At 40.4% G+C, this 18,876-nt stretch overlaps 1 protein-coding gene across 1 annotated transcript; it reads left to right on the top strand.

Moving 5' to 3' along the window:
- The first annotated feature begins 2,957 nt into the window (after positions 1–2,957).
- Positions 2,958–17,450, top strand: ywhag1 (3-monooxygenase/tryptophan 5-monooxygenase activation protein, gamma polypeptide 1). The gene is made up of 2 exons (XM_062432787.1): positions 2,958–3,086; positions 16,698–17,450. Exons 1-2 carry the CDS (start codon positions 3,000–3,002, stop codon positions 17,352–17,354), a joined length of 744 nt encoding a protein of 247 aa, XP_062288771.1. The 5' UTR covers positions 2,958–2,999; the 3' UTR covers positions 17,355–17,450.
- The last annotated feature ends 1,426 nt before the right edge of the window (positions 17,451–18,876 follow it).

Raw genomic sequence — 18,876 nt, 5'->3', positions numbered from 1 at the left:
CTATGCCTATTAAGCACTTTATAAATAAATATATGATACAAAATACAATGTACACAGTTTTTTTCTATTTGATAAACAAAGAAAAACAAATATTTTATTAACTGTCTGTCTTTTTCTTGCCCTGAGATTGTTTAAATATTTACTGTGCATGTTATTCTGATGAGGCTTAAGTAAGGTATGCCAGATTAAGGCAATCAAAAGGAGTGATTTGTCATGAAACAAAGAGAAATATAAATGCAAAAAAAGAATTCATAGAACCATCCCCTAACACATCCCTCTGTGTTATATCTTGTGGATATATCTCTCCATTGACCAATAAATGATGTGCTACATGTGTTCTGTAAACCATCATATAAATAAATGTAACTAATAATCATTTATGTGACAAAATAAATGTGCTTATTTTTCAGTATATGATATATTTTTGTTGTGAAAATAGAGAATCAAATGTTGACTTTGAACAAATGATGAAAGTGAATCTATAGGAGTGCAGAGTGAGAACAGGCATGTGACACAGCTCAGTGTACTGTACACAAAAAAAGTTAAAAACAATGTATTAAAAAATGATTTTCCTTACACTAGTCATAAGCAAAACTCACAAAACTAATTGGTTATTAATTCAACTGAGAGGGAATGTGTTACATACAGTAGTCTCACTTTAAACTGTAAAAAATCTATATAACAACATATATATATATATATATATATATATATATATATATATATATATATATAGATAGATAGATATATGTCTTTTGATTTAAATGTTGATTAGCCAACTTCAATTCAGGACATCCACAAATGATAAAACACTGTTTTAAATTATTGAAGTTTTACATAATTCAAGTAATAATAATCTAAATTGATCATTTCAGATTGTCAAAACTAAAATATGCATATTTGTACCAGGTTTCATACAGTTTGATGGCAAAAATAGCCTTAATCTAATTGATCTAAATGACATTAAAGGAACATCTTAAATGAACATTTTGTATAGCTATAGTATCTTAAGGTGACATGTTCGACTCATGGATTAGCTACAGATATGTGTACACCTACTATGAATACTGTAAGCAGAAAAAAGAAGCTAAAATGGCTTCTTGTAGTCTGCCAGGCTCATTAGTAAGAGTGGAGCTGATTGATCAATCTCAGAAGCATCCAGTGTCGACAGGGACAGAAAACAGAATGGCCTAGGAGGGCGTGTTTGTATTGGATGACTCATGATAAAATGAATCAGCATTTCAGCTTCAGTATGGTGCTTCACACCAACAATCACTATCACCAGAAATACTACTTGCATGCTTACAGGAGTAGTGTCCCAAACATGTTGCAGAAAACCAGTAGTTTATGTATTTATTCTTAACTTATTATATATTGATATCTTTAGAAACAGCAGTAAAACTAAAAAAATATTTGAATGTTTTAGAGGCTATAATTACCTTTAGCTTTTAAATGATAATTGCCTTGCATTTCTTCTGCCAAGTGGCTGTTGCAGGAATGTCAAACATAAGATATGAGCTGCTCTGTGCTGTGCTTTGAGAGTGACTCAGCCAATCAGACACGAACACAGAAAATTGTTTCATAGACTGTACTATAAAACTTATATGTGAAATGTGCATTTAAAAAAAAAATTACTTGTTACAGATACATCCTATAGTTGTCACTGCTAATGAAAGTCTACTGGACTTCCACTGCTTACAGAGAACCCCTGCACTCACTGTAACATATGGCCTTTGATAGTTCACAATTACAAAAGTATTATGTAGTACATAGAACATTATCTTGGTGTATACTGTGCAATCTCATTTCAGTGCAAGTTGGACATAGCATCACTAGGCCATGTCCAGATAGATGTGATAGGTGGCACCTGGGCAGAAATGATCCGCAGGGCCCCCCCTCTTTGTGCACTGTGTGCAGTATTCCTACCCTGGAGTATTACATGAGGTTTGCTGTGTGGTAATCTGATTAAACACAAACTGATTAAAGATTATCAATCATGTAAGAATAATATGAACTGAAATCAAGGAGGTCTTAAAGACATACATTAAAGATTCAAGATTAGGTAATAAAGCAGGACTTACCATGATGCCCTAATAATATCAGCTGATATTGTGCTTTTTGTAATAATTCAAATATGGGGTTTTCTTATTGTTACTTCTCTTGGATGTTTGAGCCTCACTTTGCAGAATGATATATGTGTAGAGCTCTTAAATCTGAGATTAAGGAATTATGACATTACAACTAGTTTGGGCCAAATGTGGTCCAATATGGTACTTGTGGTACTCCAGTGCAGATATACAATGAGCATGGACTTTACCGTGAAGCAGGAGACATCTTGTGTCCAGCAGTTCTTCTGAAATGTTTGTATCTTCATACAATCTGGATTTCTTACTGTAAGACAAAGAGTAGATGTCATTTTAAATATTTTAATTAGGTAAATGAACTTAGAGAAATTAGAGGAAAAAGCATGTCATGTATCTTATGTATCTTGAAACATGTCTGGTGGAGACCTTTAAATTGTATCATGACAAAGCACAGTGGAAATGTGGGCTTTTGAGGGGGGCCTGGTGGTCTGGGGTCCACAATAATTGTCCCCTTGCCTTGTTTGGTAGCCAAGCTTTGCAATTGCCATGTGAGTAAGTGCTATGTATTGTCGTATAGTGACACACTGCAGACATATTATAGTAAAATACACCACTTTTTTCCTTTGACATTTGAAGTCCAAACCCTGTAGGGCAATACTAGACTAGAGCGTCCACAGCTCTGCGGGCTGCCAGGCTCGTTACATCACCCGGTGAAGACACGCCTTTTTGGGGTGGTGACACAACTGAGGGGAAAGTGCTCGGAGGGGGAGGGGTGTCCCGTCGGCAGGCGCACAGACAGCAGGCAGCAGCTGCAGCGAGAGGAGCCGCTACCGTTACTCCGCATTAACACGTTCAACATTACGATTTTCCAGCTCGGGACACATAGGACGCAAACACACACACGCACTTTTAACAATGGTAGACCGTGAGCAACTGGTGCAGAAAGCCAGGCTGGCCGAGCAGGCAGAGAGGTATGATGATATGGCAGCTGCCATGAAATCGGTAAGTAAGCTTTCCTCTGTAATGACCTTTTCTCTTTGGGGGACCACTTTTTATTATCAATAACCTCATCGATACATGTGTGTGTGTATGTGTATGTCAGTGTGTATGGGAGAGCATTTAGGGAAGTAATACGCAGGCAAGGGGCTGATCCTCTATGTCAGAGCACATTGAAGCTTTCTGACTCAACCGAATAAGCCACATAAAGTTGGTGTATGAAACTTATGATTAAAGAGCGCATTGATAAGAAATGCGTTATTGGGAGAGTGATCAAATACTGTTATAATAAGATTCGGGCAACATCATTTTGGAACGGGACTGCAAAGGCCTGTAAAGCCTGGGGTTCACATTTCATTGGTCTCAACATGTCAAGAGGTGTGTCGCTTCATAGTTTTCAATAGTCTCAAGCCGGACTTGAAGTGTCTGATTTGCGGGGAATCAGCTGGTGGTGTCGGAGGGTGCGCTGCTGCGGGTTTGGCTGTCTGAAATGCGGACTGTTTGATCTTGGGGCGGTGCCTTTCAGCCTGGCAGTGAGAGGAGCAAATAAAACACACCAAACAGCCCCCCCTCCCCACCCCCCCTTGCTCTCTGACAGCCACAAGACTGTGTTTTAAATGATGCGTCTGGGCGATCATGAAAAGAGCGTTAAATTGTTCGCGTCGAAGAGATGCGCATACGGAACAGCAGAGGAAGAGCTCTAGGTGGTACCATGATGATGATGATGATGATGAGGAAGAGGAAGAGAGTGACATGGGAGGCTGCGGTTAGGTCCTGTTCCGGTTTGAATGATGCTGAGCACAAAATGATGAGGCATCGATTGAGTGTGAAAAAACCCCACTTTTCTTTAGCTTGATGAGGAAGAACAGACAAGACAGGATGTGTGTATGTGTCTCTCTCTCTCTGTCTCTCTCTCTGTGTGTGTGTGTGCCCTCCCGTTTGGCGCATTGGGAAGAGCAGCAATGTTGGCTGAAGGTTGATCGCAATCGATTTGCGCAGAAGCAGCTCTCGCAAAATAACCAAGCGTTCACCTTTCAGACGTGGGTGTTGCTGGACGGACAGCTTTCCAGAAAGCTCCGTAGATGTCATATTGCAGCAAATGGTCGGGGTTTTTTTTTTTTTCTTCCTCTCCTCTCTTTTTTTTCTTTTTTTTGGCACCCTTGCAAACTGTAGCATGACTGCTGTGTTAATCGATGCTGTGTAGCAACCGCATCCCTGCGTCCTGGTTCCCACACAAGAGGCGTGCCGCAGCATCTGCCAAGATGCAGCACAGGGCCCACCCGTAGTGCACCATTTCACTAGTGCTGCTTTTTCACCACAGCTTCACTAAAAGATTCGTCTCACAGTATCACAGTGATCAGGACTATACAATCATTCAAAGGAAAGGGTATAGTTTGTCAGGAGAGGTGAAGGAATGTGGAGCTGTGTGAGAAGGCCCACTCCTCTTTATTCAAGAGAATGGCTACAGTATCCATGCAGGGCTTCACATAGTGTATGTGGTTATTCATAGTGACTTCCTAGTGATGCTGTAGTACTTACTTTTACTTTTATATTCAGATAGTAGTAGTCTTGGTTCCATTTTTCTATTCTATACCTCTGAAAAAGACCATAGAATGAGTTCAGATTTTCATTAAGAGTAACATCTGTTTGCTTTTGTTAAGAATCGGCATGTGAGTCAAGTGGTTGTGTCTTAATGGTGGTGAAAGCAAGATTAATTAAGGAGCTACTTTTTTCCGCACTCCAAGAGTCAACAAGTAAAAGGTGTCGGCGTGTTTAAAAGGCCACTCACTGTACTGGTAATGCCACAGGGGGCCCCGGCTCCACCCCTTCCCATTTATGCCGAGTCAGAGAGAGAGTGCTGCCCCTCACCCAGCCAGTCTCTCTGCAGCACTGGGCAGCGGGGTGTGTCTGCTGCCTCGCCCATCATCTGAGGGGAATCCCTTGCCACTGCAGACATGGTAACCGCCCGGTGGCAATGAAAGCCAAAATCACACAGACAAAAAGATTCAGGATCCAGGTGCTGTAGTTTGACACAATAAGATTTACAGCAGATATCAGAAGAGCTTGTGTGTCACCATCAGCTCTAATATTCTACAACATCAATAATGTAGCTCCTCATTTTTTAATAGGAATAAATCATGGACCAAGTGAAATCAGTTAGTTATTCTTTTCATCTGAGGTAGTCTTTTCTTTTATTTGGGAGCTAGAGATTTAAAAAAGCAAGATTTTATATTCAGTAGCAGTAACATAGTGCTATTTTATAGTATTTGCCTGCATTGTTAGATATAAAAAAAAGCACTCCTCCTAAAAATAAATGTTCCTGCTCAGAGTCATTACCAGCTCTCTCTAGTGTTTTTTCCAAATTCATCTTCAGGAGCAATGTGTGACATCACAGATTTGAGAGCAGCCTTAAATTCTGCTCGTCCTCTTTCTGTCTGTCGGGGACAGCTGTGACTGATACAGACCCAGTAAATGGCCAAATATTTAGTCATTTTGTGTATAAAGAGGCAGAAAATATTAGATTTAAGGTCCTGGACTTCTACAGTAGATGAACAGAAAGTGAGTTTTCCAGTTGTTCAGTAAATGCTCCTGACTCTTATTTTATTCAAAAGGGAATGTTAAAGGCCAAAGACATTCACACACACACACACACACACACACAAAAAAAAAAATCTAATTCATGCTCAGAACCTTCCACCACAGCTTTCACAATACAATAAATTATTATAAATAAATCTCTTGGCAATTAAAACTGTCAGACTCCCAAATACTGTCTGACACGATGATGGACTCACAATGCTGATTTGCAGCCATTGTCTGGTTTGACGTACGCCCCATTTAACAGACAAAACTGAACGCCCGCACACGTTATCACAATCGCACATCTCAGAATGCGCTCCATTACTTGGGGTCTGATAAATTCCTGACTCATCGGTTTCCACATCCTTTCTGAAAGAGTCCGCTTGACTGTGACCGCTCGTCGTTAAGCGTTCGCAATCATGTACTGCTGAGACCTGCGCTGTGAAATATACAGCAGTAATCCACTCCATTAAACCACTGCATATTACAAAAGCATGTCTTATTACAGCGTGCTGTTGATGAGGAATTTGCATGTATGCTGTGTAAGGTTGTGCAGCTATATGTATTCATGTAGAAAGAGCTTGGTAGTATACTGTAGCATGCATATCTAATGAAACTGTTACATCATAGTATCAACATGGGCACACTGCCTCAACCTTTTCATTCAGTGCTTGGACCAACAAATGTATTTAATTAAAAAATATGTTGAATTTAGAGCAATAAATGCATTGAGAATATTAGTTTTTTATATTTTCAATGCATTAATTAACATTTTCTTTCATTCACTATGAAAATCAGCTTGTAGACACAAAGCAGAAGAATGCACAGTATAGCAGTGCTTGCAGAGAGTATGTTAAAAGGATATTTTGACATTTTGATGCAGCTTCTTGGTTTGCCGAATAGAAGAAAAAACACATAACCTTCCATTTTTGGGAAAACCATATTCCCACAAGGAAAACGAGTGTTCAGCGATGAAGAAAAAACTCAACTAAATGTCAGCTTTATTCCTTTAAGCTTTTTGAAGCAGTAAAATCAACCACACACAAAGCCACTCACAGCTCTCTCTCATACAAACCCAGGTATGTTGCACTGTATTGAGCTCGTGTTCAACCTGTGTTTGACCTGATTCAGACGGGACCGCTTTCACAGGTTAATCCCCCAGCGTCACTGTTCAGAGACTTCAGTCTGCAGCTGAACTCCGTACCAACGACTGCTAAACCACTGAATTACAGAAAGCAAGCACACCGTGACGGCGTAGTTCTCCCTCAGTCTTCTTTTCTCTATTTCTTCTTCTTTTTAAGCTAGCCAAATCATGCACGAATGTTTATAATAATACAAGCTGACATGCCTCTTCCTGTTCATAAAAAGTGAGCTGCTCACAATCTATCCAGGTTGGAAAGGTGGATCAAGAAACCATTTTGGATGATGCACTTTGCCCATTCAGCCAACCACAGATGTGGGTTAATCCATTTCATGGTACTGGTCTGAAAGAGGTATTACATCTTAAGTCCCAGCAAAAGCAGCCAAGACACAGTTTTTGTCCCGGTCTGTAGTTTATACAGTGCTGTCCCCAAATAACTCACTAAAGAACAGATCCAAAATTACTATTCAGCTCTTTCACTACTATTTTCTCTAATATCATTCCCTAATTTGGCTTTAGGGTTACTGTGATTACCAGTTACTGACTTGTAAATACAGTTCACACAAACATCCAAGTTGTAATTACAACTGAGAATCACAGATTTGTCTAAAAGCCTGAAAGTCATATAACTCTACTGCAGATGTCTCAGCAGGAGTCCTGCATGCAGAGTGATTAAACCCCAAAGTTAGAGGATACAGAGCTTCATGGTCATTGATCTTTATTTTTTTTTTTTAACCCTCACGCTGCAATCACACAACATCTATTAAATGATCAGATTATATGGACACTCAAATGTTACACGAGATGAGAATCTTCCCTTCCTCTACTATTCATTTCTACATCAGGGTAACATTATCCAGTGTGATTTGAATTTAACACACACACACACACACACACACACACACACACACACACACACACACACACACACACACGCACACGCACACGCACACACCCTGTTGGCGAGCTTACGTCTTTGTCTCAGGAAGTGCATGGCACAGACAGCCAAGGCTGCAATCACACTTAATGGACTGAATGCATTATTCTCTCATGGAAGTCCATTCATTGCAATAACAGATGCATGGTACTGTACTGCTCCATGCATTGTTTTTACTTTATATGTATGTATTGACTGTACTAGTGTTGTGTTGGATAAAAGAAACTGTGCTTTAAAAATAATCTGCATCTCTATAAATCCCAACTGTCTTCATTTGAATCATTTTAAGACACCTAACATAAAGACAATATACAAGCTGTAACAGACACTGGGTTTTAACACATGTATAATCACAGAAACATACAGGCATTATGCTCTGTACCAGCAGCGAATGATCCTGCAGGTCCCGAAGGACAAAAAAACAAATGTCGGGGTGTGGCTGTTGTTATCAGACATCTCAATAACATTTGAGCTTCTCGTGCAGATGGGTCACATAAATTCCCCTCAAAAGGTCAACAACGTTGATTAAAATCGCCATCCGCAGCTGATCTGCTAACAAAAGCACCGTCACTGCCACTCGGAAGTCTCACTCTCCAGCTGTTGCCATGGGAAACGACATACAGTAGTAGAGAAAGACGGATTTGATCCATAGTGATTTTTCAGTTCTCACTGCTTAAAGCGATATACACAAGCTATCTGTGCGTTATACATTTACCGTGGGACACATTTTTAATAGAAAATGCTGTTGCGTGGTGGAGTGATCGGTGTGGGCGGATGTGTGGGAGGGATGGTGCATCTACGGGAGAGGCGGTAATGCTTGGAAATCTTGAGGGAGATGAGGGAAAAAGGAATTAAATGTATAAGCCATCGTGTATTTATGTAATTTTGACTGCGAGGTAAATTTCATACTGCTGTATCTTTATTCATATTTCCCTTGAAAATCACTCAATAATTATAATTTCATGGTATCTTCAAGATCACATGAAATTTCTGGACTCAAAATGTGTCATGATGTGAATTGGACACCTATTGTGAGCTTCATTTTAGATAATAACTGCCATAACAATCAGTGTGCTAAACTAGGAAATGGGGTTATAGCCCCAGAAAATGCCTGTCTGCTCTAAGTCACCATTTCCACTTTTCTAGTTCATCATCATCATCATCATCATCATCCTCATCCTGGAGTTTTTAGCACAGTAAGCAAACTTGTGTATTTCTGAGGTAGGAACACACTGCTCTACCTGGACCCTGTAATGAATGTGGCTGATGTCATCTCAGGACATTTCAGGAAGTCCCCTAATGAGTTTTGACTCAGCGGTGAGTCACACACTTTAACTACCAAACCACCTCTAATCCGGTTCCGGATCTACTGTAAGAGTCTTTCTTACATTTGCTCTTATATGGGCAGATTTACATTGAGGGACAGTCCCCTCTAAAAGACAAACTAACAGGACTTTGTTATCTGGCAGCATCATTTTTGCTGTTATGATGCCTACTTTTCTTTTTGCTGACTCACTGTTAAAGAGTGCCTGCACATTAATACATTAATAAACTAAACTGCATTATAACAGCAGGGCTTTTAGGATGTTCCTCTCACAAACACATTACTCAACACATTTCACCACCCACAATTAAAATGTTTTTTTAGAGGATTTCACTAAATTAGGCACTTTGCAACCAGCGATGTCCTAATCATGTCAGGGCACGCCCAAACTACAAGCAGAAAATTAGATTAGATGAGATAGAATTTAGGATCCTGGAAGATGTTTTTGTGGCTGCACAGAATACAAAGTAAAAGTCATTGTATACATGCAGCAGAATACCTGCAGTCATGATTAAATATGTATCCGCCTCCTAAATTTGGCGCACACTTTTTTTTTTACAGCTACTTCATCCAAATAGTGGAGGTCCTGGTTCAAAACGTATCACATTGGTAGGCTTCAATTATTGATAAGGTTTGAGTGAAAGTGTTAAGCGAGAGAATGCGACTCCTGAAATTTAAGTAAGCTTGATCATTTCAATTTTATGCTTCCATTTGGCAGTAATGGTTTAGAGATGACAGGAAACAAGAGGGCGTGCCGAGCTCCGTTGTTTTATTTGAAGAGAGATTTCGCTCTGTGGGTCTTGTTAGAACTAGAAAAATATTCAGTTTACTTGCCATTGGACAGAGTGGAGGGTCTTCCCTTGCAATCACTATTGCAGGTTGCAGAGAGCTCACAAATCCTGCGACAAACAAGACAAATTTAATTTTGACCTGTTGTCAAGTTATTCATGGAATGAACGTCAGTAGCGGCCCATATGACATGCACAATTGTCATTAACCTTTGACAGCAACGGTCTGTACTGTCTAAGAAGTAGAGGGTGCCACCTGAATGTTTTATTTAAGGCTCTATGCTGATATGAAAGAGAGAGGAGAGATAAGAGTGGATCACAGATTTAAAGTCGGAGCCTAGTGAATCCATCTATTATACCAATCTGGGTATTAGAACTCGTACGTCACTCACACTGTTGCTTTTACCACTGTACCAGTGCACAGTGTACAGTGGTAAGTCTTCAGTCGGTTGGTATTAGGTGATAACTGTCAAATAATAATTGACACAATTAATCCTCAGGGTTCAATTCGTTTGGTATTACAGTGAATGAGTATGTCAATGTGACAGTTAACGTAGCATGGTAGGACTCTTTCCAGACCCTATGAAATCTTAGTGACAGGTGCCTGGAATCAAAAACTCTTGACTCAAAAGGAAAACCTAAGAACTAACATGATGTTTTGGTCCTCAGACCTTCATCAGGCAATTTTTTTTACAGACTAGCTTTATCAAGAGAGTTCAAGTGATAGGAAGTCTTGGGGATCTTTGATTTTCTTTTCAATACTTTCTAGGTAAAACCACGATAGTCAGTGAGGATTTTGACACTGGGGCAAAGGAGGACACCGTCCTGATAATGAGTTTCATGAGTTTCATGCTTTACTGATCGCTTGCAAATGAGTCTAAGGACAGTCTGCAAATCAGTCTCTTTCATATTTTAATCATGATTATGTTCCTGTGTTTCTTCCTCTTACTTGATTGAGGGAAATGTCACATGAAGCTACATTTCGCGTTCATAAAAGAAGGGTTGGGATTTGTTGGTTTATTGCTTCAGCATCGTGATGAGGGTTATTTGTTTGGGATATCATGTCCCTGAATGAGTTTACAGGGTTATTACAGACCTGAAAGTATGAAAAGATTTTGACATGGTCTTGTTACCTAGAAGGTGCACCAACGCTAAATACATAAGAGTGAAACAACAGCCTGTGTACCTGAAACAGGCTTATACCAGTATTAGTAGTACAATTACCCAATACTCTCAGTACTCAAATGGTTAGTAATACTACAAGTCCTGCACAGTTCAAATTTTTCAAGCCACACCTGCAAAGCTCCATACCGAAACAGACCCTTTCCCTGCAATTATCTCTAAATCTAATCCAGACCTACCCCAACCGGGTGATACAAGTCTTGCGACCAGACAAAAACATGTAATGTTAATGCACATAGGCACTCATTTCATTTTGTGCAATTTGTCAACAGCCTTAGGCTAAATATCTCATCACATTGTTTAAATTAGAATATACAAAAAAAACCTCAAATTTTATAGCTAATTGGCTTACGGTCTCTTTGACCTTCTATTAGGGCGTTTGAAAGTTGTGTTCTTGGAAAAGTATTTGTCATCTGATGCAGTACCCATACTCCTGCTAATGTTCATTTTTTACCATTTTCATGCTATATACTTTTAGGCGGTCTGCCACAAGTAATGCAGGTCTCTGCCACAAGTCAGTACATGGTAAAAAGTGGCTCAGTAATGTTATTATATCCAGTCAGATCTGTAATTTTTCTGTGCTGTCAGAGAAGTGAATAGGAAGCGTTATCATAACTCACGTTTGATCTCTGAGGCAGAAACTTATGTGACTTTGCTATTGCTTAGCAGGAAAACATCTGGGTTGGTACAGTCATCTTATTGTTTTAAAGTCATTACTCACAGTGTGATATGTGTCAGCATTTAGCAGAGAGTACTTTTACTTTTGTTCACATTTGTATATTTCCTTTCTTCACACCAGCCCAGTAGTTTAATTCGATTTCCTTACAAGTGATTAAACCGCTTTATGCGTTTTATTTTTGGCTGTGCACATCACCTACTGTATAAGCCAAGAAAAACTACAATCATAAGCCACAAAGAGCTACTTGAAGCTCCCTCTCCACCACCATTACTAAGACACACACACACATACACACACTCTGCCTCACTTTGCATCCTCTTTTCTTTGCACAGCTCTCTTTGTGGCTAAACCAGCTAGCCCTATTCACACTGCCAGTGACGTCAGGTAGTCCACTGCGCCTTTGTGCTCCGCTGCCTGAAAGAGGGTCGGCACGGGGGTTGTCACATCAGATTAGGAGTGAGGGTGTGGGGAGCGGGGAGTGAGAGCAAATGAGCAAAGGAAAAAGACAGAAGGAAAAGCGTGGAGCTGGGAGAAAAAACGGGGAAGCTGTGGGACCATGGCAAGCCATTAATATGTGAATTGTATCCCGGGCAAATGGAAATGTAAAGACAGTGACCATTCAGTTCCAGACTCCACTCAGGCCCAATATATCTTCTTACTCTCCCCTTTTTTAGCGTCTCTCCTGTGGATATTAATGGTCATGGGGAGAGCTGTCAAAGAGGAAGTTATTGATTGTCCTTCCTGGCCTTTTGTTTGTATTAACACTCAGTTGTTTGGAAGTTTGACTGCCCTGTGTAAGGATGAGTCACGAGAGAGCAGGCGCGATTGATGAGCTTTATGGGTAGACAGAGCCCTATTGTCATCCCCGCACCGCAGCTTCCGTCAGGGCTTTCTGCTCACCCTGCAGCCTTCTGAAACAAAGGCAGCCATGTTTTTACAGACGGGTTGTTTAGGCCTTGTTTTTCTGACCTCTCTGTTGCTCCAGCGCTGACCCACTCCGCTGGTTGCATTTGCTTTAGGTCAGATCCTCGTTCACGCTAATTGCAATTTAATGGGCTGAGGCATAGAGCGGTATAGAGAGGAGGCCGGCGATGTGCTTCAGGAATGTCTAATGGGGTGTGCAGGGTGGCTTTTTTTCCCCTCTGTGCTTGTAAGTAGGATCATTACATAACGGATGTCATTTTATTGTTTGCTTTTCTTCATACTTCCAGTACAGAGGTTATTTTATTTATGAGGGCTGTAAAAATTTACAACGTCTTGTGTAGACACTCCTTAGTGAAGTATCAGAAAAGCAGCCGTGCTCGCGGCCCTCTAGAGGCTGCACTGTTCATTACAACATACGGAAAAAAACGAACAGGAAGCATTCTGATGGTTTCGCTGTTATAGCTTAACATAAGGTGGCAATAAAATGTAAAACTTGACACGGGATGAGTACATTCAAAAGATACTTCCTCTCCGGAGCATGAAAGTGCACTGCAGATTTAAGGGCAGTCTGGCTATTAGTTACATTTTAGACCAAGTTGGAATGATCATTTGGTCATCAGGTGACGTGAGGAAAGTGATCATTAATGCAGAGATACTGTGGGGCAGTTGTGGTTTTTAGTACATTTCATTGTAATATGCCTGGACTGGGCTGAACTGGACAGTTTTATTGGTCAAAAGATGAGGGAAATATACGATTATGCTAAGCTAATTGTCACTATTTGGTCATTTGTTATTAATTTGAGCTTAAGTGTGTTTTTTTCTGTGAAATATATAGCCTCAGGTCAGATATATTGACAATATTAATATCTTTTTTACTCCTAAGTCTAAACCGGTCAGATAGCATGCTTAAGTTAGTTTTGTCAGTTGGTTCATTTAGCTAGCTTTAACTTTGAACTAGGCTAAATTTGAACTTTCTAACAGTTGGTGTAACAAACAGTATTTCCATTAAAAGAGTTCATGGGCTTGCATAAAGTTTTGTTATTTGAGCTCAAGTGTGTTTTTTGTGTGTTTGAAATATAAAGTGTCAGGTCAGATATATCGACCATATTAATATCTCTTTTACTCTTCAGTCTAAACGGTTCAGATAGTAGCACACTAATGTTAGCTTTGTCTGTTGGTTCATTTAGCTAGCTCATGCTGGTATAAATATTTATATTAATATATAACAGCTCATCTCTATGTAAGAGCTAGTTTGTGAGGTGCAACTGGTTTTAATTTCATTAGGCGATGTGTAAATTAACCATTTACTACTTAATAACCACTTAACATCTAACTAGGCTAAATTTGAACTTACAAACAGCTACTGACCAGGATTTTCTATCAAAAAGTTCATGGGCTACTATTCTGTAGTTTTCATGTTAAGCGAAAAAGAGTCGTCAATTTGATCAGATGGTGGTAATGAATGCTCATAGAGAGTTCAGTTAGACAATTAGAATGTTAGATTTTGATATTTTCTATGTAGAAAGGTTTGACTGATGTTAGGGTTACCAAGTGGTTACCAAGTGGCTACCATGTCTGCACTTAATAGAATGACTATTTGACTGTAGCACTGAATGGACAGAAAGAGGGTCTACATGCCACTACACAGGTTGTAAATTCAGGAAAGAGATTGCTTGTAGTTCTTGGTTGTTTCATGTGCAGCCTGTTTGCCTTTGACTCATTTGTGTCCTGTACGAAGCCATAAAAATGATATCACTCAGGCCAACACCCAGTGTATGAGTCGGCTTGAAAGGTGTGAGATATGAAAGACTTGTTTTGCACTATACCCACCCACGGTACTGTAGCCCTCTCCATACCACCAGCCATGTCAGCATCCTCGCCATTAGCAGCTCGAGGCCAGTGTCTCCAGCAGAGAAGAGTATGGCTCACACAAACAAAGCAGATTTTGCAGTCGCCATGGTAACAGGAGATTGCATCATCAGATTGCTCTTTGCCCTCCACTCCCTTTTACAGTTGAAGTAATCTTATTGAAGGCGGATGGTCAGGTCTGTTGAACAGAACCATCGCTTTATCACTGAGAGCAAAGAGTCGCAGTTATAGATGGGTGGGGATGTGTTTAAGGACTTACACATACTGTTAATGAGTTTATAAGATGAACACATGATTAGTCATATGTTTGCATCATTAGAGTCTGTAGTAACAAGTGGGAAAAATGGATTAGCAGCTGCTCTGTGCTTCTGCAGGCAAGCTAAGGCGGAGTGACACAGCTGTTAGCTCATGCTGACTGTGGTACACCTCAGAGGTCACGGGTTTAAGCTTTCCATTGTCAGTGTCCTTGAGCAAGATACTGATGCTCCGCCATGTGTCGACGATGCTGCACACGCCCCACCGACTGAATGTTGTTTTGTTGAGGAGAATATGATGGGAAATTGAATCAGGGCTGATCATGTTTTTTGAAATGTCTCCATTAGAATGATTAAATGTGATCCATTAGAGCGCATCAACAGAGGGAAGTTAGGAGAAGACAAATAAGATAATAAACAAAAATAGCAAAACATGTTGAACTGCAATGAAACAAAAAGTCATGGTCCTTAGAGGATGAAGCCTAATGACTTTGGTGATCCACTGACTTTTCATCTAGTGCCACCATGAGGTCATAGATTTCAGTAAAATATCTCTACCTCTACTAAATTAATTGGCCCAAAATAAGGTGCAGATAGTCGTAGTTCTCAGAGGATGGATCCCAGTGAATTTTGTGATCCCCTGGCTTTTCGTCGACCACCACTATGAGGTTGTCTGTGATTTTGAATGAAATGGTTTCACAACTGCTGGATGGATTGTTCTGAAATCTTCAATAAATGTTCATGATCCCCTGCAAGATGAATTGTAACAACTTAAATGATCCCTTGAAATGATATCTAGTATTATATCGTTATTCAGATCAGCCGCAGATGTGCGTTGTGTTCAGTGCTAATGTTAGCAATTAGATAAAGAACTGCTGTGCCTAAACACAGCACTCAAAGTAGATAAATGGCTGTTGAGAAAAAGGGGACCACTTATGTTCTTGTCAATTCAAAGTGCTTAAATTCACTTTTTAATGTCAGGTCAATTCAAATGTTGCTGAATTTCTAAATGACAACTGTACCAGTAATACCAACTATAAGTAAGGAGCAGGTCTCTGTAACATGGATTTTTGGGTTGTAAACTCAAAGATGTTTTTTCAGCAGTCACTTTATCATTTTTGTTGTTTCTGGGGCATTACAGTAAAGCAGCTTAATCTTAATCAAGCAAGTTTGTTTTTCTTCATTTAAAATACCAGCACAATCCCATCAGTTTTAAACCCAGAATGTAGTTTTATGTCGACCGATATTGCTTTCAGTAAAGGCATTGTGAAGAGCTGTTCCACGTGATCGGCCGGGGCCCCCTGCTTTGATATGCTCATGGAGCAGAATTCGGTACTGAAAAAGAAAGTAACAACAGGCTTTATACTGAGAAAAGGTCTGTAAAGATGCTTCTGCTGCACAGTCCCAGTGGGGTATAAAGGATTAAATCCTTCAGCCAGACACAGGCCTGTCAAAAAACAACAAAACAAGCTTTCAGAGCTGAGGACAGCCAATCAGCGGTCATCTCAGAGGGTGATGTCAGGGTGCTGGAGGAGTGGCTCGCCCTGCTGGATGCAGTGGCCATTGCCTCGGGTGTAGTCGAGTTCGTCCAGAGCCATCTGTGACCACTTGCACATCTGAACCTTTTGTCCTTCTTTCACATTGTTGCTTACATCATCTTGTGATTGCTGTTAAAATTGTAACATATTGTCAGCTGCTGAATTTTAATGGAAATCTGCAAATTAAAAGGGGAAACACTTTTTCACATTTTTTCTTATATGGAGAACTACTGCATATGTGAAAAGATTCGATTGTGGTTAATGTAGGCGTCAGGATTTGACAAGGAAGGAAAATGTGTGAAAGAAAAAAGACGATATATCTGATTCTACTACTATTGCTTCTACATTTATTAAAAACAGATGCTAATGTGTGCATATTCTTCTTTGTCTCTCCTTCTCAGGTCACAGAGCTGAACGAAGCACTATCCAATGAGGAGAGGAACCTTCTCTCTGTAGCCTACAAGAATGTTGTTGGGGCAAGGCGTTCATCCTGGCGCGTCATCTCTAGCATTGAGCAGAAGACGTCGGCCGATGGTAATGAGAAGAAGATCGAGATGGTGAGGGCCTACCGGGAAAAGATCGAGAAGGAGCTGGAGGCCGTCTGCCAGGACGTGCTCAACCTCCTCGACAACTTCCTGATCAAGAACTGCAACGAGACGCAGCACGAGAGCAAGGTGTTCTACCTGAAGATGAAGGGCGACTACTACCGCTACCTGGCCGAGGTTGCCACGGGGGAGAAGCGTGCCGCGGTGGTGGAGTCCTCTGAGAAGTCCTACAGCGAGGCCCACGAGATCAGCAAGGAGCACATGCAGCCCACTCACCCCATCCGACTGGGCCTGGCTCTCAACTACTCCGTCTTCTACTATGAGATCCAGAACGCCCCCGAGCAGGCGTGCCACCTGGCTAAGACCGCCTTTGACGACGCCATCGCCGAGCTGGACACCCTCAACGAGGACTCCTACAAAGACTCCACTCTCATCATGCAGCTGCTACGAGACAACTTGACGCTGTGGACGAGCGACCAGCAGGACGACGAGGGAGGAGAGGGCAACAATTAAAGAGTCCAAAACCTCATTCTGCCAAAACAACACAACACGCGCGCTCACAAATGATGACAAAATAATAATAATAGTAAAAAAGTTCTTAGAAATTTAAAAAAGGGGAAGGGGGAGGGTGCGGTGGAACATCGGCGGCCAATTTAGCCGATGGTACTAACGCGGCTGCTGTTCTTTATTTTTCCACAAATTAAAAGTGAAAAAAAATAGTAGGAGGAGGGAAGACGATTTTAGTTTGAGAAATAACCTACAATTTAAAAAAAAAAAAAAAAAATGAAGAATGAAACCCCCTCCTTGATAGCCTCTGCAGCATTTGCCAAAATACCACTTAGAAGCAAGAGGTATGTCATTCATCACAGTGTGACCATTGGGTAAAGATGCCTTCACACTGGCAGAGACTGGTCTCATCGCGCAAATGAAGCTGAGGTGTCTTATTGTATTGTTGAGGGGCGGAGCATTCAGAAATTGAGTTTGATGCTTGAGCAACAAGAAAATTAGAGTAACCTTGAATGTCACGGCATTGCTTAGCGAGAGAGAGAGAGAAAGACAGAAAGAAAGAGAGCGAGATAGAGAGAGCGAGTGAGAGAGCAGACGGGTTACAGGGATGAAGACGGGGCTTTTAGGGGTGTCCAACTTCATTGCGTAACTTCAAATGTACCAACGCGGCATCTTTAGTTGCACCACACAACGATCGTCGAATGAGAAGCAGGTTGGCTCTGTTATCGAAGATAACATTTAAGAAAAATATGTTTTTGTTTTGCTTTGTGTCAGGTGTGTGTCCAGCTCAGTCACACAGTCATCCTGTAACTAAAAATACAAATTCATGAAGTAAACTTAGTGCAGCTTGTCCCTCTCATGTGCTGATGTGCTTTATTAAATAAATTAACTGTTTTTGGACACCTAATTCTTATTGTCAGTATTGTCGTTACTATAACAACTTCTATTTGGCTCCATATGTTTGGAGGAAGTGATTTTATTCACAGAAATTCAGATAGCAACGTAAAAATGGAAATTGAACCTCTAAAAAAAAAAAAAGTGGTGATTGGAAATTATGAGTTCACCCTTTTCTCCAATGACGCTATCTTCATAACAATCAGTAAGATCTCTGAAACGGCACCTGAAACCACAGAGTCGATTACTGAACTAACGTCTAATTTTTTGGCCAGAGCACATGCAATGTTAGGTGGAAGCTCTAAAAGCAGATTTGAGAATTGTGGATTTACTTTGTCTTCGGTTTCTTATTGGTCAAGAAATGCACTTGCCTATTATACTGTTTCTTCAGTGTAAGATGATAACTGCTCCAATATTCTCCATAATACAATATTGTGCATGCTGGTGATGTATTTATACAGTAGCTTCAATTTATTAACTTATACTGTAGATGTTATGTATTCATATGAACATGGAATTACTAGACCTTAATCAGATTATTTTCTATTTATTTCTTTTTATTGCGATTGTTAGCTAAACCTTATTTTAATCTGTGTTTTCTTTACTCCATTTGCTGAAGTACGCTATACCAAAA

The sequence above is a fragment of the Scomber scombrus genome, chromosome 14 (genome assembly GCF_963691925.1).
Source record: "Scomber scombrus chromosome 14, fScoSco1.1, whole genome shotgun sequence".
Taxonomy (NCBI): Eukaryota; Metazoa; Chordata; class Actinopteri; order Scombriformes; family Scombridae; genus Scomber; species Scomber scombrus.
Note: the sequence above shows the minus strand (reverse complement) of the source record. Positions and strands in the feature narration are given on the sequence as shown.

Excerpts from the sequence above, each read along its gene's own strand:
- ywhag1 (XM_062432787.1), top strand. The coding sequence starts at position 3,000 with ATGGTAGACCGTGAGCAACTGGTGCAGAAAGCCAGGCTGGCCGAGCAG. Across the intron at positions 3,087-16,697 it reads TGGCAGCTGCCATGAAATCG|GTCACAGAGCTGAACGAAGC; the intron begins GTAAGTAAGCTT and ends TCTCCTTCTCAG.